Source organism: Equus quagga, chromosome 11, assembly GCF_021613505.1.
Source record: "Equus quagga isolate Etosha38 chromosome 11, UCLA_HA_Equagga_1.0, whole genome shotgun sequence".
Taxonomy (NCBI): Eukaryota; Metazoa; Chordata; class Mammalia; order Perissodactyla; family Equidae; genus Equus; species Equus quagga.
This window is the reverse complement of record NC_060277.1, coordinates 70,455,781-70,480,770: the sequence shown is the minus strand read 5'-3', so window position 1 is coordinate 70,480,770 and position 24,990 is coordinate 70,455,781. Positions and strand designations below refer to the sequence as shown.

The window sequence follows — 24,990 nt, the reverse complement described above, 5'->3', positions numbered from 1 at the left end:
CAAAATAACCCAATTAAAAAATGAGCAAAGGATCTGAATAGGCATTTCTCAGAAGAATAGTGACAAATAGTCAACAGGTACATGAAAAGGTGCTCAACATCAGTAATCATGAGGGAAATGCAAATCAAAACCACAATGAGATATCACCTCACACCTGTTAGGATGGCTATTATAAAAAAGACAAAGATAACAAGTCTTGGCAAGAATGTGGAGAAAAGGAAACCCTTCTTCCTGACTTTTAATATTATTACGTTACCCCATTATTTAAATGGTTGCATAGTATTCCATTTTACGGATGTACGAGTGGTATTTGACCAGTCTTTTGCAACTGCAAGCTGTGCTACAAAGAACATTCTTCTACATAGGTCTTTGTGTGTACAAGACAGTATATGTACAGGAGAAATGCCTAGAAGTGGAATCATTGTGGCAAGAGAAATGTGCATTTTGAATTTGATAAGTTATGCCAAGCTGTCCTTCACATAGGCTATATTAATTTACCCCTCTGCAAGAATGTATGAAAATACTTTATTTCCCTCACCCTCAACAAACTTTTACATTCTAGCCTATCTGATAGGTGAAATATACTATTCCATCATAGTTTCAATTTTCATTTTTTCAAAACTCATGAGTGTGCTAGAACATCTTCCCTATGTTTGAAAGGTATTTGCATCTCTTTTTCTGTGAATTGTTAATGCCCTTTGCCATTTTCTATTGGGTCATTAGTCTTTTTCTTACTGGTTTGGTTTTTAAATATTAAGGAAATTAGTCCTTTGTCATTCATGTTGGAAATATTACTTCAGTTTGTTGTTGTCTTTTGGCTTTTTATGCTATTTTACGCTGTATAGAGTTTTTTTTCTGTAGTCAAATTTATCAGCTGCATCAGCTAAGACACTATTCAGCTACTGGAAATAAAAAGCCAACTAACAATCGCTCGAACAGATGGGAGAATATTCATTTCATGCAACATGTAGGGAAAGTTTTGTGCCTAAATGGAAACTGCACCGTCTCGAGCACACCTATCCAATTCTAACTCTAGGGGGGTTATTTTACAACTCTGTAGGTTTCAGATAACTGATAGCAGAGCAAAATAATTCTAGTCTCTCTATAGATATGAAAATGCATTATGTCCAGGAGAGGGACAACTCTCCCCTACTGTGCCCCACCCCCATGGACAAACCAGTTTGCCTCTGTTTATATGTTCATTTCAATATTCGTGATCTAAAAATGTATCTGTTCTTTGCATTGTAACATCTTGGCAGTGTCCTCATTGATGCATTAAATAAAATTAATACACGTTCATTTTTATGCTGTATGAGAAGCATGATTTTACCTTATTTTGAAAGTTGTCTTTTAACAAACATGAAGTCTGGAGGTAGGCAGTTCACGAGCTCAGTGATGCCATCAGGGAACCAGGTTTTCTCCATTTTTCTGCTTCCTTACCATGCAGTCTTCATCACCTTATTGGTCACCACGTGGTTGCTAAATAGCTGCGGCACCTCCAGTCCTCACATCTCCATTCCGGATTGAAAAGGGCAAAGAATAAAGAGGTTGGGCTTGTATCAGCGAAGAAAAGCTTTCTCAGAAATCACTATTTCTGGGGGCTGGCCCCGTGGCCGAGTGGTTAAGTTCGCGCGCTCCGCTGCAGGCGGCCCAGTGTTTCGTCGGTTCGAATCCTGGGCGCGGACATGGCACTGCTCATCAGACCACGCTGAGGCAGCGTCCCACATGCCACAACTAGAAGAACCCACAACGAAGAATACACAACTATGTACCGGGGGGCTTTGGGGAGAAAAAGGAAAAAATAAAATCTTTAAAAAAAAAAAAAAAAAGAAATCACTATTTCTGCTTATATCTCATTGATCGGAATTGTGTCACATGGCTACCCCTGAGTACAAGGGAATCTAGAAAGATGAGTATGATTTTTTGGGCACATGGTTCATTCCCTTCCACCATCAAAATCAGCCTTTATTAGTTAGGAAGAAGAGGAGAAAGGATAGTAGGGCGGCAACCAGCAGCAACTGCCAAATCAATCTTTTTTCGTGGTTTCATGATTTAGTGGCTAATTTATAAAGGCTTTCCTTAATCTAAGATTACAAATTTCCTTTTTCCCCCCATGTGTTCTTCTTAAACTTTTACGGTTTTATTTTTTTAAACAAATTAAATCTTTGTTTCATCTGGAATTTGACATAAAGGGTAAAGTGAGGTAGGGATTCACTTGTTTTTCTCTAGATTTCTAGTCAGTTTCCAAAGCACTATTTATTGAATATCCCAATGTTTCCTCATTGATTAGAAATGTCATCTTTGTCATTTATTAAATTTCCATACATAGGTCCATATCTGAACAGTCTTGCATTATTCTGTGCTAGTCCCAATTATTTAATTTACTGTAACTTCATAATATTTAAAAATATCTCACAGGGCTGGACTCTCCTCCCTGTATTTCTCTGATTTCCCCAATTTTTTTCCTGGTTATTCTTTATATCATTATTTAAATTAAGATAAATTAATCATATTTTAAGAATTTAGATAGTACAAGGAGGTTTTAAACAAAAAATAGTGATGTGACATCGCCCTTCCCCACTCCCGGTTTTGCTACCCAGAGGCAGTCACTTTTACCTCCTTAAGCATTTCCCCCCGGTTGTTACCGTCACATTGTTTGATAATATGCTTATACTGCTATTTATTGATTGATCAATTTTAGTCATATTTATTGTCTTCCTCTTAGGACAGGAAGATATAGAATTAGTTCTCTCAACTTCCCCCCATCTTATTCTTCCTTAGCAGTTTCGGTTATATGAGCCATCAAGGTGTACTAGTCATTTTGCTCCCTATAAAGTTAAGTAGAATTTCATTTCCTTTCTTGTGCAGCTTTATGTTTCCCCAGGAAGAAGAGTTACCTCAGTTTTAACTTGCCCACTTTCTCATAGGCATAGACTTCTTTCTTTCCTGAAGTTCTACTGACTTTGCTTTTTCCCTAGCTGGGAGCCCTTTGTCTTTTTGCTCCCATTGTCCCGGCTGCTTTCTGGGCTGACCTGTACAACTATTATCCTGGGACTTCTGTTTGCTGCTCTCCTGGGTTAATTCTCTGATTTTCTGGATCCCATGAACTCCTTGGTCTCGATTTACTTTCTGATTTTGCCGGGACTGGTCCCCCTGTAGCTTCTTATGAAAGAATGAGAGACAAACTTCTTGAGTCTTCTCAAGTCTGAAAATGTCTCTATTCCACCTCTTCACTAGATTACTAGTTTGGCTAGAAATTCTGAGTTGAAAATATTTATTTCCACAGAATTTTGAAGGCATTGCTCCACTGTCTTCTAGCAACCAGAATAACCATTCTGATTCTTGAGCTTTTATAGTTGATTATATTTCTTTTCTGGAAGCGTTTAAGATCTGCATATACAGTTGATACGGAATTTCTTGATGCCATGTCTTGTGAGTTTTCAAATAAATTGTTTTCATTGCTTTGGAGACTGTGAACTTTTCAACCTTGATATCTGTGACAATAAGGTTAGGGAAATTTTAAGTTATTCCTTTGATTTTACTGCAAGTTTATAATTCCACATAAATTTAAGATAAAGTTTTGTAGTTCTCAAAAACCTTTTTGGAATTTTTATTAGGATCACATTAAAGATATAATTTAATTTGGGGAGATTTAACATCTTTAATATCGAGCCTCCTGTCCACAAACAGGGTATACCTTTCGACAATTTCAAGTTTTCTTTTATGTACCTCAGTGGCCTGTGGAAGAAAATGAATACTTCCTGTTAAATTTATTCCTAGTTATTTTCCCTTTTTGCCACTATTATACACGGGCTTCTTTTATTCCTATTATATTTTCTACCAGGTTCTTTGTAAATGGAAATGCTATTAATTTTGTACATTGATTTTGTATCCAGCCAAATTACGCTATCCTCTCACTGTTACTAATAGTTTTCAATTGACCCTCTTTATGTTTCCAAGTATACAATCGTATCATCTCCATATAACAAAATTTTTGCCTCCCCTCTTTTAGTGAACAAGATCTTTTCCTCCACTTCTTTTAAGTCTTTGACGCTAGCACATAGGAAAGCTATAGTCTTCTTTCCTTTGATTTCTTTCCCTCTTTTTGTATACCCACACACAATACATTGTACACACAAATACATCTTTCTTCCAGATGCCTTACTGAATCCTCTAGTTTTTAGCGAACTTTTCTGGATTTTCAAATAAAAATCATTTCACCTGAAATAATGATATTTTGTCTTTTTTTTCTTTCCGATTTTAACCACTCCCTCTAAGGTCTTACAGCTTGGTCAGGCTCTCCAAAACATTAAGTGAAATCCGTGAAAGCAGGGGTGTTTGTATCCGTCTTGACTTTAATAGTAGGCTTAAGTTTTTTTTTTTGAGTCGACGTTAATAGGAATGCTTTTCACATAGTGTGAGATTCGCTGTGGTTTTCTGAGTCTTTATTAACGTTTCTTTGAATTCCTAGTTTACCGAGAGTTTCATTTTTGTTTTTAAACTCAGTAATTGATGTTAAATTTTATCAAATGCTTTTTCTCGCCTAACGATCTCATTGATCACTGTCATTGTGCATTGTTCTTTTAACGTAATTTGGACTCTATCTGCTAGTATTTAACTTAGAATCCTTGCACCAAACGCCCTCACAAACGAGGGAGCCCGGGTACGGCTGGGAGCGGGCGCCTGGCGGTCGCGGGAAGGAATCACTCAGTTCTAAGGCGGAGTAGGAGGGTCCCGGACTATTTTGCTCCCCGGTGGGCGGGGAGGGTCGCAGGACCATCCTTTCTTCTGAACTTGGGGAACTCCAGGAAGGTTAGAACAGCCGGACTTTAAGTTCCTAATAACGAAGCTGTAGATCGCTGCCAGGCCGCCACTGGATGGCGCTCGCACCCTGCGGAACCAGCGGGAGACGCTCAGAGGAGGTCGGGGAGGTAATTAGAGCGCCGACCTCTCCGGGCTTTTCATTAGCTGGTTCTGCGGGAGTCCCGCCTTTCCGGCCTCCCTATTGGCTGTCGGCCCGGCTTTAACAGGGCCTTCCATTGGTCAATCCAACAGGAGGCCCGCCCCTCAGGCTTCCCATTGGCTGCTGCCCCGCGCCTGGTACCCTCGCTTTGGGGGTCTCGGGGGTTCCCCGTAGTACTTGTACTGGCTATTTTCCTTCCCTAATTCCCTTTGTCTTAGACCCCAGCCACGGGGCTGGACGAGCTCAGGAGACGGCTGGTCCTGGGGGGAGCTCCGGGCTCGGCCGACCCTTCCCCCGTAGAAAACGACAGGAGCGGGGGAAACGGAGTCTTTCCTTGGGCTAGCGGTCTGGATGCTCTGTCCCGGCCGAGCGGGGGCCCGGGGTAGAGTCCCGAATGGGGAGGGAGAAGGACCCTGTGGGCAGCACCTACCCTGCTCCGCGGAGCTGGGCGGGCGGGAGGCAGCCCTGCCGGGCTCTCTCAGCCGGCGCCCCACACCCCTTCGGTGCCCGGTGTTGGAGGCATGACCCCACGTAAAATCGAACACATTCAAGCACCTCCACCCCACAGTGAACGGAACTGGTCAGGTGACTCTAGAAGGTTTGAGTTGCTGTTGACAAGTTGGTGTGTTAGTTTTTACAGACATTGAAGTAAATATTTAGTAATTTTAATTTTCCCGTTGTAGTATTTTGGAGACAATAATACATATCTTTTTCAAGACTCAATCATTTTATTAATCCTTGGAAACTGTAGGCCTGAGGCACGAGCGCCTATAGTGGCTAGTGGATAAAGCTGTAGCGCTCCCCTGCCCCGCTCCGACAGACACAGACGCTCCAGGTTTTCAGGAAGCTGCTGAGAACCGGGCACTGGTTGCTTCTGTACCGGGAGAGGTTGACGCAGCCTCCCTGCAGAGGCCCAGAGCTGGGTCCTGCTGAATAGGCAAATAGAGATAGGCTGAAGGGACACACACTAGAATGGGAACTGTGGGGATCCTTGCTCAACAAGAAAATTGAATACAGAAGATGCTCTGTCCATAAGCCAGCCTGGGATTGGTACCGGGTACAGAGGCAGTCAGTGGTCTAGTCATGTGGGCTTGCTGGTGAGGCATGGTGCTAGTTGCAGTGGGCACCGCCACATTCGCAACGTGGCAAAAGTGCCTCCCGCAGCATTGCTGACTATCCCGCTGGGTCACTGTTCTGTTCCTCTAACTCTGAACCACAAAGATAAGACAGAGCCTTATTGCTATGTCTGGGTAATTTTAAGTAGTTTATTCCACAATCTCATACGTAGACACAGACACATTGTTGGGGCAGAAAAATATATGGAGAAAAGGATGAATATCTGAAAGGATACACATCAAAACTATTAACAGTGGATTACTCTTAGTATGTCAAAGTGGATATGGGGGGTGGAGGGTGCAGAGTTATTTTTTATTTTACTTTGGACAATGTATGTATTCTTGAAGTAATACATATTATATGGAAAAAATATTAGCTGCACAAATGAGTAATTAGTGAAAAGTAAGTCTCTCTCCTACTCTGATGTCTCTGTTCCCATATCCAGAGGGAACTTCTAAGTTTCTTGAGTATCCTTCCCAACAGTTCACGCAAATAAGCGTTTATGTATACAGACTCCTTACTTTTAATTTTATGCACATTTACATTGTTTGCTTTTGCAAGCAAACCGATTAAAAAGCCAATTAAAAAACAAGTCCATGGGGACTTCATACGTAATATTATGGATTAATTAAAATGGAGTTATGCTTTTTATTTTCCAATCAAATGGCATCTTAGGTACTTGCCTTGGGGTGCTCAGAATATACACTTCTAGTCATTCTCCTGAGAGCTAAGGTCTGAAATCTGTGTGTGTGTGTGTGATGCTTAGGCCAAGAAGAGGCTTTTGGTCCAGAGGTAAGTGGGTAGCATGCCTGATGGTGGAGGGATGGCAGCCTGGGGAGTGTGCCCAATGGCCTTGGAATGAAAGAAAACGGCCTGTGCTCCATTGAAAATTACAGGTTGTTTTATTCCACTGGATCTGCTGCATGAGAGGGTTCACGTCCATTCATTTCTCAGCTGCTGTTAAGCCCAACCTAGGTTATGCTACTGTGTCAGCCCTCTCATTGTTCTGAATTTCACCTTGGCTGGTTGTGTGTATGTATAGACTCCAATTTGATAAGGTTTCTGAAGATTAAAGTCACCAGGAAGTGGTGGTCACATCTTCTGTCAGTTGACTTGGAGTCTCTGTCGTCTCACACATCAATTCATTTGGTAAATATTTATCGAGCATCTACTATGTACAAGGCAGTGCCCTAGATACTGGGGAAACTGGTGAACAAATGCAGAGGGATGCCTTTAATCAGCTGAATGCAGCTGGTAAGGGGTGAGGGTAGATGCTGAGAGTTTCTGCTTTTGAACCCTGACTTACCTTCCAAAAGTACACAGTCTTGGCTTGGTTCCCTCAAAATTTAACCTTCTAAATTCTTCTCTGATCCATCCATTCCTGTATACTTCTGTTAGTGCCCTGTGCAAGTTCTTCCTCTCACTGGGGACAATTTGGTAGTCTCCTAACTGGTCTCTGTTTTCATTCTTCTACCTTCAGTTTCACAACCATTACTCAGACTGTCACTTAACACACAACTGGGCATGTCATTCCCATGCTTGAAAGTTTTCATGGGCTATTCATTGCCCATGGAATAAAACGTGAGCTCTGTAACTAGCTATTGGGGACCCTTGATGACATTGCCTCTACATGTCTATGAAAAATTGGAGATGCGCTGACCAGATCCCCCTTCAAGGACAGGCTTTGTGTCCAGCTGTGAGGAGTGCGGCAGTCAGCAGCGAGCCTCCAGCTGTCAGCTCCTTGAGGACTTGCATCAACCGCATAGAGCCTCCTTGCCTGAGGACACATCCTTCCCAGGGTAGTCCACACCTGGTGACCGAGCCAGGCGATGGTTTAAAGACTGTCCATTTGGGGCTGATGAGGGACAACTCTGATGATCAACATTCACTCCAGATCTCCCTGCTGGGTGGGCCAATGCTTTGTTTGGCTTGCTTGCAATTTGACTGCCTCCTCTGCCCAATCAAGCTTCTTCCCTCGTTCTTTTATGGGTGTTGATCCCTAATAAGACATGATACACAGGGATAAAGAGATATGAAATAGGAAACGTTCGAGGACAGGTGGTTCACTTCCAGCTATGACTGTGGGTCAGAGGGTGGAAACTTTCCAGGCTCTATTCACGAATGAGGCAGAGATTTCTTAGCCTTTTATTTTTCATATACAGGAAGTCTGGTTGTAGATCCCACTGACACGAGTCCTCTGCTTCAGCTCCTGGCTGATGGGAGTTAAAATCTCATCCCCTGAAGTTCTCAGTAGTCCCAGAGGGCACCAATTCAACTCGTTACTGCTGAGAGTTCACTTTCCCTTCTGGCTTCTGGTGATTTTCCCTCCTAGGCTTTCAAACTTGGCTATTTTTTGGGGGTTAATGACAGAAAGGCAAATAGAGAGTTCCAAATTTCTGGACATTGGTAATTCAAGGTTAGAAAAGAAATAAAAACGGAAACTTTTTATCTTCTATAACGTTAAAAATCTATTGGTCTATCTTGCATTTTGAATGAATCTTTTACCCATAGGTGATTTGTCACATAAGGCATTGATTATTTGGAAAATATTGGCTCACTGAGTTATCTGAATTATGTATATCTTCCAAATGGAAAATTTTCCAAAATTCTAATATTTGCTTGAGGGCTCAAATATTGTTACTGGCAAAGAACACTGTCAGTTGTTTTCTTTACAGGAATAGGCTCACTTTATTCGTTTTTGAGACAATATCTGCCAAATACTCAAGTCTGAATAGCCATTGTTTATCAGTCAATTGTTCTTTTGGGTAAAAATGGCGTTCCATGAAGTGGCTAGTTCATCTCAGACTCAGTCGTATAAAGACTGCCTCTCAAGAAAACCGATGAACTTCAGGATGCAGGCGAGCTCCATGTGAGCTTCCCATTTCATCACACAGAATCTTAAAAAGATATATATCAAGAGTTGAAATTTAATAAAATAATTTTACTGCTTTGTCAGAGATATTCTTTTGTTTAGAATTTTATCTAACACTTTCTCTACATCTATTAAGATGACTACATATTTTTTCTTTTAATCTGTCAATATAACAAATTACATTTGTGGATTTAAAAAGTGTCAAATTATCTTTACATACCTGTGATAAATCCAAACTAGTCATTTATTATTATTTAGAAAATACTCTGTTGTATTCAGTTTACTAGTATTTTGTTTAGAATTCCTGTATCTGTGTTCATAAGTGAAATTAGCCCCTGCAATTTTTCTTTCTTGCACTTTTTTCTGCCTTTGGTATTAGGTGATACTATACTGATCTCACAGAATGAGTTGGGAAGTTTCATTATTTTTTCCATTATCTGGAAGAATTTGAAAAAAAATTGGATGATCCAGAACTTGCTGAAACTTGCCTGTAATACCATTGGGATCTGATATTTTCTTGATGGAGATATCTTTAACCACTGGTTCAATTCTTCTAATAGTTACAGGACTTTGTATTTTTCCACTTATTTTTGAGTCAACTCTGGCAAGTCACATTTTTCCAGAGATTCATTCATTTTGTCCAAATGCTCAAAATTGTTGGCATAAATGTCAATAATACTCTTTTAACCTATCTAATCTCAATTTTGTCTTTAGTTTTATGCATATTTTTTCTATTGTAGTGTTTGTGTTTTCCTTTTTCCCTTATTTAATCTTCCCAGAAGTTTGTCCACTTCGTTATTTTCTTAAAGAACTAAACTTTTTATTGATTTCTACTCCCAAGTTCTTTATCTCCTTCCTTCTACGTTCCCTGCACTCATTCCATTGTTCGTTTGTTCCCAAATCCTAAGAGGACACTTTGCTCAAAAACATGAAGCTCTCCTGTTTCCTAATATAATCACTCAAGAATGTAATTTCCCCTCAAAGCACCGTGTTTGCCATGTCCTACAAGGTTTGACAGGCAATGTCTTTATTATTACTCAGTGCTAGATAGTTTCAAGTTTCCGCTTTAATTTCTTTTCTAACCTTGAATTAGCAATGTCCAGAAATTTGGAACTCTCTATTTGCCTTTCTGTCATTAACACCCAAACCCATTGAGTTGTGATCTGAGACTATGCTTGGCCTATCTATTCCTTGAAATTTGTTGAGGCTTTTTGTGTGTGTGTGGTCCAGAACATGAGTAATTCCTGCAACTGTTCTATGTGTGCCCAAGAAAAACATTCTCCTTCTAATCATTGCATGTAAACTGCACCTAAGTCCAGATCGAGCGCATCAACCATGCTGTTCAGAGTCTCCACATTTTCCCCATTCTTCTGTCCATCTGACCCACTAATAATCAAGAGGCCTGCCAAAATTTCCTTTCATGATGGTGATCCTATAAGTTTTCACTGTGGTTATACCAGATTTACTTCACATATTTTCAGAGTTTTTTTTAGGAACACACATACTTAAAGTTGCTTTATCTTAGTGACTTAAGAAGGGACAGAGCAGATCAAGATTTTTGGGGCCTGAAGTTATATAATTTAGGGTCCTGTATAAGAAAAATAACACAAACCATAAATTAAGAATTAGATAGGGGCCTTGGATCAGGTTCCTGCAGGAAAAGGGGGAGGAAACTTGAAGAGCTTAAACTTCGCTTGATTTAGAGTGTTGTGGTATATCTCAAATTTCCCCTGAGTAGTAACAATCTCCTTCCCTAACAATGCTCTTTGCTCTGAAGACTCTATTATCTGCTGTTAATATACCTACATTCAGCTTTCTTTTGATTAGCATTTTCCAAATATACCCGTTTCTCTTCTGTTGCTTTCAAGAAGTATGTATTCTTTTAGTATATCTCTTTTAAATACATGTATTTAATTTTTTAATCAATCTATCAAACATTGCCTTTTAATTGATGAGTTTGGTCCATTTACATTGTCTGTAATTTTTTCCTCTCTCAGTAGACTGTGAGCTTCTTATTCACGTTTGGAATCCAGGTTGAGGCCCCTAAAGGACATTCAACCATGATCAATGGAAAGAATTGATGAATGACTGAAGGAACATCAATCAATTCAACTCTACTCATCAAAGTCTAGGTTAAATACCGGCTCTGCTGATTCCTCTGTAAAGGATTGCTCCCTCTTTTCAAATTGCCACAAATCAGTGACTCACCTTCTCATTAGTTACGATTCACTTTCTATTCGTTGCATTGTCACAAGGCATGTTGAACCTAGTAGAGCTTGGGTCTCACAATTACCTGCCCACCCCCGTCTACTGCCTCCACCACTGCTGCCGTTTGTGAGTGTGTGTTGATATGTTTGAAAGTTTAATTAGAGGGAATGATGGAGTTTTTCCATGAAGAAGAGATGGAGGTGAGGAGCCATGGAAGTAAAGGACAGGATGGACTTCCCAAGGAAGAGATCTGACTTCTTTCAGAGAAAAGGAATGCCAGAAAAAGGCAAGAGAGGAAGTATTGATTTGGAGCCCAAGGGCTAAAAATCAACCCAGAGCAAAAGAGAAGAATCTTCTTGTCATTTCTGCCTGGACAGCAGGGGCTGTATCCAGAAGGACTATGGGTCAGTACAGAAGCAGGGAGCTCCACCTTTCAGCCTATCAGGTACGGGGTGGCCTCACCCAGGACACCTGCAGTGGGGGTAGCACAAAGTGTCTTCTATAAATGGCTTACAGGCAGCAGGCTCCTTAGAGAAGGCCATAGCCCAGGTACATGAGTGGATATCTGTTAGAGAGCATGAGTGACCTCCCTAGCCTTTAACTGGATATGTCTGGATAAGGCTGGGACTGTGGTCAGGCAGTTGAAGGATTTGATTCTGCAAACATCTAGTATTACTGTTAATGTGACCTTATTTATAACCAAAGCTGGTGAGGTCTGGGGGACATTGAGTTACACTTGCCTGTCTTTTCTTTACCACAAATCAATAAACTCATTCTAAGCTGGATCTGTGTGCTAATCACTCCTGTATGGCCCACAGGATAATGCCTTGCATATGGTAGAGGAAATTCTCAGTCTCCACCTCAATGCCCTTTCCAAAATTGTGTTTATGTTGACCTCTGGAAGACTTTTCCTAGGAGAAATCTTCCCAGTGCCCTGCGCATGTCCTTGTTCCTCAGGCTGTAGATAAAAGGGTTCATCATGGGGGTCACCACAGCATACATCACTGTGGCTACTGAGTCCTTAATGGAGTGGGTTTGGAGGGGCTTCAGATATACCATACTAAGTGTCCCATAGAAGAGGGAGACCACAGCCAAATGGGAGGCACAGGTGGAGAAGGCTTTGTACTTGCTAGAGGCTGAGGGTATTCGGAGGATGGCTCTGACAATCCAGACATAGGACATGATCATTATCGCTAAGGGGGTGAAGAAGATGAAGCAGCCTGTAGTAATCTGCACTGTGTGAATGACTTGGGTGTTGGAACATGCGAGCCTCAGCAGGACATACATCTCACAGAAGATATAGTGGATCTTCCGGGACCCACAGAAGATCACCGTGGTCATGAGGAAGGTGAGGAAGAGGCCATAGAGGACAGAGAACACCCAACACAAGGTGAGGAGCAAAATACAGAGCCTAGGGCTCATGGCTGTTACATAGTGGAGGGGGCGGCAGATGGCTACATAGCGGTCATATGCCATCGTGGCCAAGATGAAGTTGTCCAGAGTCACCAAGCAGACTAAAAAGTAGAGCTGTGTCAGACACCCTGCATAGGAGATGACTTTGTTCTGGGACTGAAGGTTCACCAATGTCTTGGGGATTGTGTTGGTGACAAAGAAGAGGTCGGTGAAGGAGAGATTGGCCAAGAATAAATACATGGGAGTGTGCAGGCATGAGTCAGACCCAATGGCCAGGATGATGAGCACATTTCCCACCACTGTCACCAGGTACATGGACAGGAACATCCAAAACAAGATCTGCTCCTCTTTAGGACTCTCTGAGATCCCCAGGAGCAGGAATTCTGAGACTCCACTCTGGTTTCCTCCATGCATTTCCCCAACTTTCTGCAATATTAGCAACAACAAACATTTATAGTGTACTCAATGGAGTAAGGACATTCAGATAAGCAAAAACAGCTATTTTTCAGCATTAAAAATACCTTAGATTAAATTTTAGAATTTTTAAAAAATATAGGTGATCAAGTAATAACAGAAAAGCATAACATGGAAAATCTTTATGCAACTTAGATATTCCAGCAATGTCTAATCTGGCATACTCAATATTATAGAAATAATGTGTATGTCTTATTTTAATTAATTAATTAATTATTTTGGTGAGGAAGATTAGCCCTGAGCTATCACCTGTTGCCAGTCTTCCTCTTTTTGCTTGAGGAAGATCGAGGAAGATTGTCGCTGAGCTAACATCTGTGCCAGTCTTTCTCTATTTTGTGTGTGAGATGCCGCCACATCATGGCCTGATGAGCAGTGTGTAGGTCCATGCCTGGGATTGGAAGCCAAGAACATCAGGCCACTGAAGCAGAGCACACGAACTTAGCCACTGGCCACCAGGCTGGCCCCACTATGTCTTATTTTAAATCCTATCACCTCACAATATTCTTGAAGTACTTAGAGATTAGTCTGCTATATTTTGATATTGCATAGATTTTAAATGGGTATTTAAAACAGGGGTATGCATTATAGGAAATGTACAATTGGACAAAGGAGGAATAAGTAAAAATATTGGAAGGGAGAAGAAAAAATTATCGTTATTTGCTGATAGGATGATCTATCTAGGAAACCTAAGGTAATCAACTGAAATGCCATTAGAAATAAAAAGACATTCTGGTAAAGTGGCCAGTCACACAATGAATAGATTAAAAACTAATGGTGCTCTCATAAGTCACATAGTGCAGTGATTAAGACTCTGCTGTCAGAACACTGGAATTCAAGTCTGAGTGCTGCCACATACTAGTTGTGAAACCTCAGTTACCTGAGTTCACTAGTTGTGAAACCTCAAGTTACCTGAACTCTTTTAAGACTCCATTTCTTCATTTGAAAAATGGGTCAGGTGTGGATAAAATTAAATAACAAATTGCATAACACAAAGAGCTTGCATGTAGTGAACACTCAACAAATATTGCCTATTATTATAATATATAAACCATAATGAGGAATAATAAGGTCAAAATCCAGTGTGAAACAATCCCATCCACATTATCAACAAACAAATGGATTCATTAATATGTTAACAAGAATCAGGCAGAATCTTCAAATTCTCTGGAGAGGCATAAAGTAAAAATTTAATAAATGGATAGACATACCAAGTTTCCAAATAGAAAGCGGAAATATTGCAAAAGTGCAAATTCTACTATTAACATATTCAAAGTCAAAGTTTTAACATGGCTTTTAGGAAACAAAAGCTAAACTAAATTTCATCTAAAAATGATCTCACTCATAAGTAGAAGATAAAAACAACGACAAACAAACACATAGCAATGGAGAACGGATTGGTGGTTACCATCGCGGAAAGTGGGGAGGGCAAAAGGGTGAGTAGGCTCACATGTGAGGGGATGGACGATAATTAGCTTTTGGGTGGTGAACATGATATAATCTACACAGAATTCAAAATATATTATGATGTACATCTGAAAGCTTTATAATGTTATAATCCAATGTTACTGCAATTAAAAAAATAAGTATGAAAATAATCTGGGGAAATGTAAAAAAATAGTGTAAGAAGGGGAGAGTTTCTCTGTCAAAGATAAAGGACTCAAACAGTGTGATACTGGTGCTGGAGTGAACAGGTCAATAGTACTGGACAGAAACTTCAGAAACAGAGCCAAGAACGTGTGGGGTTTAGTGAATTATTATGATAACAGGTAAAGGTTGCATTATGCGATAATGGCATTGGGACAACTGTCTAAGAATTTTGGGGAAAAGTTAGATTAAGCTTTTGTATCTTACCAAATATTTCAAATTTACTAAAGACTAAAATAACATTGTGGTGTACACTTTAAATATCTTACAATTTTATATGTCAATTACTGTGTCTTTTTCCTTTTGAAAACTTAATGTGTATGTAACAAAAAGTTTTAAAAATACCAAAAAGGAAATATAAATAAATTATATCAAACCCTGCCATGTAGAGAGAGAGAACTACTGCTCACATTTTGGTGTCTTTTTAGTTGAGACTTGAAGGACAAAAAAGCCAATCTTGTCAAGCACTGGTCAGGGAGCATTGCAGAAAGACAGCTGTATATGCAACAGCCCTGAAGTAGGGAAGATCTTATGTTTCAGGAACCAAATGTGGGCCAGTGTGGCTGGAGTGAAGAGGATGTCAGTGGCATATGAGGTTGTGCAGTAAGAAGTGATCAGATCATGCAAGCCTTGTTAAGATTTTAAGATTTTTATTCTGTGTGCAGTAAAGAGTTTTAAGCAGCATGGTTGATGTAAATGGATTTAAACAGAAGTGAATGTATATATTTAGCAACTATCTGTCTCTTTGTATTTTACCAATAGCATTTCAAAAATCAAATATGATTGTTACATTTTTGATCAAACTCTTTTCAGTGCTTATCAAAATATACTATGTTAATAGCTTTCCTACTGTTGAAACATGCTAACATTCCCAGTATAAACTACTGAAACTGATTTTCTCATATTTTATCTAGATTTCTATAGTCATATTTATAAATGAGGTTTATCTATAGTCCTTTTCTGTATGTGTCATCTTTATCATCTTTTGGTATGATTTGGTTTGCATTAGATTCCATATTAAACTTGTGTTCATTTATTGTCACTTTCTAATATTTGGAATTTGTTGGAATTTCTTCAATAGCTTAAGATATAAATTTTAAGATATTCCATAGAATTGTTTTTCCAAATAAAAATAGCTTTTCTTTTTACTATACTGCAAACTATTGATTAAAGACAAAAACTTTACAGCGTGAATAATTCAAGCAATGCAGAAAGATCAAAATTAAAATTTAATTTAGCCAAGGCAATTAGTCAAGAAAAATTAAAAAAGGCATCGAGATTGGAAAAAGTAAAACCATATCTATTCATGGATGACATGATCTTGAATATAGAAAATCCTACTAAAAAACTACTAGAACTAATAAATGGAGTCAGAAAGGTTGCAGGATACCAGATCAATATAAGAAATCAATTGTATTTCTTTACACTTGCAACAAACAATTTGAAAACGAAATTAAGAGAACAATTCCGTTCACAATAACATCAAAAAGAAAAAGATCTGTAGGAATAAATTTAACAACAGAAATGCAAAATTTATACTCTGAAAAGTACAAACATCGTTGAAAGAAACTAAAGATCTAAATAAACAGAAAACAATTCCATGCTCAAGGATTGGAAGACTTAATATGGTTAAGATGGCAATAATCCCTGAATAGATCTACAGATTCAGTGCAATCCCTATCAGGATCCCAGCTGACTTCTTTGTAGAGCTCAACACAGGTTGATTCTAAAATCATATGGAATTGCAAGGGACCTAGAATGGCCAAAACAGTTTTGAAAAAACAAAAACAGACTGGAGGACTTCACTTCTCAATATCAAAACTTATTACAAAGCAACAGTAATGAAGAACAGAAATGTGGTACTGCCACAAGGATAGACATATAGACCAATGGAAGAGACCTGAGAGTCCAGAAATATATGCTATGTCTAATGTCAACCGATTTTTGACAAAGATATCAAGGTCATTCAACAAATAGTGCTGGGTCACCAGGATAGCTGCATGCCAAAGAGGTGGACTCTTGCTTCAGGATATATACAAAATTTAACTCAAAATGAATCAATGACCTGAAAATATGAGCTAAAACTATGAAACTCTGAGAAGAAAACATAGGCAAATCTTCATGACCTTGGATTTGACAAAGGGTTCTTAGATATGACAACAAAAGTATGAGCAATAAAAGAAAAAATAAGTAAATTGGACTTAATCAAAATAATAAATGTTTGTGCTTCAAATGACACCATCAAGAAAGTGAAAAGAAATCCCACAGAGTGGTAGAAAACATTCGCAAATTATATATCTGATAAGGGACTTGCATGTAGAATATATAAAGAATTCATACCTCAATAGTGAAAGAAAAATAACCCAATTAAAAATGGACAAAGATTCTGAAGACATTTCTCCAAGGATGATATATAAAGGGTCAGTAAGTGCACAAAAAGATGCTCAACGTCATTAGTCATCAGGGAAATGAAATAAAGGCCACAAGTAGATACTACTTCACACCCTCTAGCATGGATAGCATAAACAAGTCAGATGATAACAAGCATTTGCAAGGATGTAGAGAAATCAGAACGCTCGTATGCTGCTAGTGGGAATATAAGATGGTGCAGTCATTTCGGAAACAGTCTAGCAGTTCCTCAAAAGGCTAAACTTAGAGTTACCATATGATCCAGAAATTCCACTTTGAGGTATCTCCCAAGAGAAATGAAAATACATGTCTACACAAAAAGTGGTACATAAATGTTTATTGCAGCATTATAATATCCAAAAGGTGGAAACAGCCCATATGTCTGTCTCCTGTGCATGGATAAACAAAATGTCATATATCCCTACAATGGAATATTATTCAGGCATAAAAAAGAATGAAGTAGTGGTACATGCTACAACATGGATGAACCTTGAAAACATTATGCTCAGTGAAAGAAGTTAGTCACGAAAGATGACGTATTATAAGATTCCCTTCGTATGAAAGACCAGAATAGGAAAATCTATAGAGACAGAAAGTTAATTAGTGGTTGTTTAGGCCTGGGAGAAGGGTGGTGGGTAACAGGTGACAGCTGAAGAGTACAGGGTTTCTTCTTGAGGTGATGGAAATGTTCTAAAATTGACTGAAGTGATGGTTGCACATATCTGTGAATATACTAGAAACAAATGAAGTGTACACTTTACTATATGAATTGGATGATATGTGATTTATATTTCAATAAAGTGTCAAAAAAGAAGTCAACCAGGAAAAAAGTATATCTTGGAGTAGTAAAGAGTAGTTTGGATACTGCAGAAGATAGAATCAATTAATTGGAATATCAGTTTAAAACGTCCCCCAGAGCACAAAAGAAAAGAATAGCGAAGTAAAGATGATGAATGACAAGACAAACAATGGGATGTAATTTAGGAGAAACTGAGAGACGAGGCACTAGGGAATGCCATTCCTCTACTGGCAGTTCTTTCCTCTCCTCCCTGTGAGTGCTCATGCTCTTGAAGGTCTCCTGGCCATGGCAATGGCTCTCTTTCTGGGCCATCCTTCTCCTCAGTCCCCATTGCTCTCATAAAAGGGAACCATGGGATGAAAGCCGCAGTCAGTTCCTTCTGGCTCCAAGCCCTGGGGCAGTTCCTGGTGTATTTCAATTTGCTCTTCTCCCTGTCCCACTGACTGCTTTCATTCCCAGTCCCTGCTGTTCCTCACCTGCTGGTTTTCCAGGACCCTGTTGAAGACAATCACCTGCCAATTTTCTCCCCTGCAGTCCCTGGGGGGACTTTGTGCTGGATCCGCTGGCTCTTTTGGCACCTGACAGCTTGTTCCTCAATCCAAACCCATTTCTCCATGTCATGCAGTGATTTCCCTAAGTTCCTGGCCTATCATGTCATCTATTTCCCAGAGTTGTTTTCAGATTTTTAAATTACTTTTTACATTTCTTTGATCATTTTGAAGTGGTATATTCACAAAGGAGGGAAGTAAATATCCCTTATATTTTCTCCTATTAAATTGTTTCATTAAAAAAATGATGTGAGGACATTCTTCACAAGAATGGCCTTGAATGCAGGAAACACAATGAAAAATTGTCTTTTTCCCTCATCAAAACACCATAATACAACAACAAAATACAAACAAAAAATGCAAAAAAGGAAAAAATATTTGCCATGTATGTGATGGACAAAGGCTTAATATGCCAAATAGAGGAAGACCGAGTATAAGCCGATAATAAAATAACCAACCCCGCATAGGAAAATAGTAACAGACACAAACATGCAATTCACAAAAGAAGAAATTCAAAGTCAGTAAACATGTGAACAAACATATAGCTTCACTACTTATCAAAAAATGGGAGAAGCAGGCAATTTTATATTTGATGAAAGGAAATAGACACAGCTGTCTAGAGGACAACCTGACATTCAATATCATAAGCTCTTAAATAGGATATCCCTTTGAGCAATCTCAGTTTTAGGGATTTATCTTAAAATATAATCAGATAGAAACATATATATGTAGGCATAAGATGTTAAATAGGGCCTCGTTAAAAATGTAGTAATAGTTAAAGAAAGTGCACAATCCATACAATTAAAGGCACACAATGAAACCATTATAAATAGGTATATATTCCACATATATATGCTTTCATGATAATTGACAAATTAAGAGTGTAATTTATTCTTACCTAGTAAGATTGAGGGAGGGGAAATGGGGAGGCACAGCACTGAGCAAATGATTGGATTCGTTATGTCCACTAACAGAGTTGAATTCCCAGATATTCATTGTTTGTGATACGGTGGAAGGAAATTTTGAGTCAGAAGTTTGAGTCCATGTCCCAGCTTAACACATACAAGTGTTTTTTGAGAAAACAACTACTCTGTACTGAATACTTGGTTAGACAATGTGTTAAGTGCTTTATATATGTTAAGTACTATATTTATTTCACAAAACACCACTGTTTCTATTTTTCCATGTTATAGTTAAGACGGCCAAGACTTAGAAGGTTAATGAGTTTCCTAATGTTACTCAACAGGTAACTCATGGAGCTGGGATTTGACCTCCCTTTTCTGCCTTCTAATTCCATGCCTTAACGACTCTGCCACATGTTAGACAAGAGTAATGGTGCCTAGCTCACTGTGGGTTTAGAGAAGAGCTGAAATACTGGATGAGGAAGCAATTTTCCAACCTTAAACTGATGTGTAAATAGAAGGTGCTGTTTGGGGATCACAAAGGGAGTTCTATTCTTTACCATTTTACCATACCATTGACTATCTCCCAATCCCCTCCTGTGGGAAACCCTGCTCTCAGGACAAAGAGGCATCAGGGGCCCAAGTCTTGCCTTCATCCTGGCCCTGGCTCTGCCTACCATGCAGTCAGCAACAGCCTCAGCCCAGCTGTGTCTGTAGGGAATGATCCAGGATGTCCTAGGGAAGACTTGTTCGTGGCTGGTTCCTGGTACTGTCTACATGGGAGAGAGGAAATGTATCATTATGGACTTCCCATACAAAGGGTGTGAATGGGCCAGGTCAGGAGCTAGAAAATAAAAAAGACATGAAGATGAGCCTGGCTATCTCCCAGAAGACAAGTGCTATGACAATAAAGGGAGTTGGCATTGAAAGTGAATTCCCCATCATAGAAGGCATTTGAACACGCTGCTTGATATAGTGGGCTGAGCGATCATTTCAGAGCTGATTCAAGCTTCTGGTGGAGGTAGGTGATAGTTATGTGCTCTTTTAACCCTAACATTCAAATTGTAGAGTTATCATGTGGTACTCCTTTGAAATTTGAGTGGAAATGGGAGTGACTCTTAGCACAGGCTTTAGAGACATTTGTGTGTACAGTTTCCCACATCTCTTACTTGTTACTATATAATTCACCTGTGGTTCTACTCCATGAATGAGGTCATTTATTCTCTCAGTACTTAAGGGAAGGTTTTAGCTGAAGAGATTTGCCCAGGGTCACTGAGTGATTTGGTGGCAGGGATGAGGCTTTGACCAGGAGTTCCAAGCCATGTGTTTTCTCTCTGTTAGCCTAAAACAGGGAGGACATAGAAAACCTGGAACCAAGAGGTCAGCAAGGGGTAAGATGCTTGCCTCTTAGAAAAGCAAAGTGTTTCAATGAGAATGGGAACTGATGGGCTCATCCCAGAGACAACTCCAAGACCCACAGTGACCAGAGGGTGAAAAAGAGCACCATGGTGACTTCCTGAGTGACCCAAACCCTGGGCACACTTGCCACCACCTCTGTTTCTGCCATGGAGTCAAAGGTCTTCCATCTCCTTAGACCTCATCAGAAAGGACTTCCTTCTGCAGTCTGTTGCCTGGATTCAGGGTGCTCTGGGACATGTGCCTGACAGGAGGGAGGGTAAGAGGCAGGTAAGAGGGCTGGGAAAAGTCAGAGGACACCCAGAGGAATCAATACTTCTGCTTTCTCACCCTCAAAGCAGGCATCTCTTGCACTTTAGTGTGCATCAGAATCACCTGTGATGCTTTTGTTAGGCCCTGCCATTGAAACACTGGTTCAGTTCTGAGAACCAAGTCACTTTCAGCAAGCACCCAGTGATTCTGCTTATATGCTTTTGGAAGCCCTGCTCTGAGTCCATAAGAGTCAGCGGGTTCTGAACACTTGTGTGGTCAGACAGCGTTCGAGACACAAACCCCTGTGCAATGTGGCTGGGAGGAAAGGGGAGAATGTAGGGAGTATGAAAAAGGGGCTCCACATTTGACCTTGGAGAACTGGCCTCTTGTCCTCTGTTGCCCCAGCTATGTGGTCTTGAAGAGGTTCTACAACCTCCCTGAGCCTCCTCATCTCACCATGAAGCCTTTCTTGCAGGTTTGAGAGTCATGTGTAAAAGAGCTCATTGAAAATTGTAGAGTGCTGGAAAGATGGGAGGGATTGTTACATTACCTTTAAGTGCAAAGGAGTTAGATTATATGAAGACATTCAAAATGTGTGTGTTTGTGAGAGAGAAAAATGGAGAAGAAAGAAATAAAGAAGGGAGAATAGAGGGAGCATGAGCCAGAAATGTCCAGACCTTACCCACTGCTCTGTGCTGGCCCAGAGCTCTCTGGTTCTGCCACCTCCACTTTTATCCTATATAGGATGAAGTTTCAATCAGGGTGTAAAGGACACTAAGACATTGCTTTCTGAATTGGACTTGATGACTCATCCTGTTGACTAATGGTGGGAAGCAGGGCATTTGGTGCCTGGATAATCAGTCCCTACAAAAGAGGAGACAGAAGGTGAGGCTGTTTATGCCCTGATGAGGATAGTGGGTCTGAGAACTGATGGCTGGATCCTAAGCTCATAAAGAAAGAGGCTGAATTGGGACCACATCAGGCCTATTTATCAGTTTGGGAGAGGCCTTGGGGAGGCAATCCCAAGACAGCTTGTTGAGATGAGCCTGGATAATCGCTCCATTGTTGGTATCTATAAGCAATGGTCTTGGGAAATGTCTTGTTTACAAGGAGTAAACCAACTCCACCTTGGGAAGCATTCCTAAAAGGAGCTCTAGGAGTTAGATTAAGGCAGAAATAAAGAAGATGTCGCACATTGTGCAGCTTGGCTTTGAGTCATCAGAGGTCTGGAACATCTTAAGCGCTAAACTTGGATTAGGGTGATCCCAGATTGCTAGTGACTCCAAGTATGAAAGAAAAGAAAAAAAAGTCATATTTGGAGGAAAATAACATTACTTAGACCTCAAACATTTCTCTCAGTTATGTTTTCAAACACAATGTCAAGCACAAAACCAAAGATAGGCAGACACAAAAGGAAATAAGATACTGAAAGCAAGAAGCAACAGCTGAAAGGCATACGGGGCCTCCAGATAATATAACAATCAGACAGAATAAGAAATGACGATGCTTATAATGTTTTAGGACATAGAACAAGCGTGAAAATTTTGGCAAGACTTTTTACAAACTGAACAAACGTGAGTAACCAGCAGTCAGATAAAAAACATGTTACTACCCTTGCAGAAATCCTGCCATCTTCTCTAGTCATGTTCCTGCAAGGGCAGTGACTCCCATAGCTCCTCACAGCATAAATCAGTTTTACCCATTTTTGTACTATGTTGAAATGGAAGTATACCTTTTGTACTCTCTTTTTTTGTCCTCTTCTTTTACTCAACATTATATATGTGAGGTTCATCCACATTGTTGTATGTCTTTGTAGATTGATGGACATTTGTAGTTTCCAGTTTTTGGTTGTTATGAATAGTTCAGGTACACATTTATCTTGGGCACCCATAGATAGGAGTGGAATTTCTGGATGATAGGGCAGGTGATTTTTCAGTTTATAAGATAAGTTAAACAGTTTCCCATCATACTTGTAACAATTATCCTCCTTCTAGCAGTGTGTGAGAGTTACAATTGCTCCATATTCTTAACATGACTTTCTATCTTTCCATCCTTGTCATTTGAGCATTTTGGTAGTGTGTAGTGGTGTCTCACTGTGGTTTTAGTTTTCATTTCCCTGCTGACTAATGAAGTTAAGCACCTTTTCATATGGTTATTCTCCATATGTATATCCTCTTGTGTAATTTATCTATTCAAGTCTTGTGCCCATTTTTCTATTGGGTTATCTGTCTCTTTCACATTGATTTCTGGAGTTCTGTATGTATTCAGGTTATGAGTCCTTTGTCAGATGTATATAGTAATGTCTTCTTCAACTTTGTGGCTGACTTTCATTTAATTAATGATGAGTATTGAGAAACAGAAGATCTCAATTTTAAAATAGTCCCATTTATCAATTTTCATTTTATAATTAGTGCTTATTGTATCTTGTTTAAGAAATCTTTGCCAAGTCTTGCCAATATTCTCCTATACGTTTCTCTAAAGGATATATTGTTCTATCTTTCACATTTAGATCTGCTATCAATGTAGAATTGATTTTTATGTCATATGAAGGAGAGCTCAAGATACATTTTTCTTTCACAAGTATGGATATGCTGAGGTCCAGTCCCCATTATTGAAAAGACCGTCCTTCCCTACTGCATTGCACTGTAAATCTTTATCGTTGTCAAGTGTCTGTACATATGTGAATCTGTTTCTGGATTCTTTATTCTATTCTATTTGTCAGTTTGTCTATCCCTGCATCAATACTCCACTCCTTAATTACTATATCTTTCAATAGGATTGATATATAGTTTAATTCCTTTGTTCTTTTCTTCGGTATTTCCTTTGCTAATCCTGGCTCTGAATTTCCATATAAATTTTAGATTAGGCTTGTCAATTTCCTCAAAAAGACTTGCTGGGATTTTATTTTATTTATTTATTTTTTTAAAGATTGGCACCTGAGCTAAAAACTGTTGCCAATCTTCTTCTTCTTTTTTTTCTGTTTTATCTCCCCAAATGCCCCCCGTACATAGTTGTATATCTTAGTTGCAGGTCCTTCCAGTTGTGGCATGTGGGATGCCACCTCAATGTGGCCTGATGATCGGTGCTATGTCCATGCCCAGGATCCGAACCAGTGAAACCCTGGGCTGCCACAGTGGAGGTCGAGAACTTAACCACTCGGCCATGGGGCTGGCCCCCATGGGATTTTAATTTGTATTGCATGGAGGCTAGATTAATTTGGGGGAGAATGGTTATCTTTGTAATACTGAGTGTTCTAAATCATGAATGTGGTATATTTCTCATTTTTTTGGTTTTCTTTATCTCAAGCATAGTTATGTAGTCTTCAGTAGAGTTGTTTCCCATGTTCTGTTAGATTTATTCTTATATATTTGATGCTTTTTAAATGCCATGGCAAATGGTAATGTTTTGAAGATTTTGTTTCTACTTGTTTGTTGCCCATATGTAGAAATGCAATCGATTTTTACGTATTGATCTTGTCTCTGGTGATCTTGCTGGAGACAGCTATTGATTCCATTGGTTTGTCTGTAGATGCTTTTGCATCTTTTATGTTTACACTCAGGTTTGTAGATGATGAAATTTTTTTCCTCCTTTCCAATCCCTATATTTTAAATTTATTTTATTTTTTGACTTATTGCACTGACTAAGCTTTCTAGTACAATGTTGAATAAATGTAGTGATAAATGACTCTTGATCATCACTGATCTTGGAGGAAAACTTCGAATATTTCACCACTGCATATGTAAGCTCTGAATCAGGGATCAAGAGATTACAGCTCATGAGTCAACTCTACTCACCACTTATCTTTAAAATAAATTTTATTGGAACACAGCCAGGCCAATTCATTTACATAATGTCTGTGATTGCTTTCATGCTAGAATGGCATAATTACGAAGTTGTTTATTTTTAAATTTTTACTTAACTTTTATTAATTTTACTTTTAGTTCTACTAATTTTTGCTTTATATATTCTGGAAT

General features: G+C 39.4%; 1 protein-coding gene across 1 annotated transcript; it reads right to left on the bottom strand.

Moving 5' to 3' along the window:
* Positions 1-12,044: 12,044 nt before the first annotated feature.
* LOC124247738 (olfactory receptor 1D2-like) lies at positions 12,045-13,013 on the bottom strand. Its single transcript, XM_046677341.1, has one exon. It carries the CDS (start codon positions 12,984-12,986, stop codon positions 12,045-12,047), a length of 942 nt encoding a protein of 313 aa, XP_046533297.1. The 5' UTR covers positions 12,987-13,013.
* Between the last annotated feature and the right edge of the window lie 11,977 nt (positions 13,014-24,990).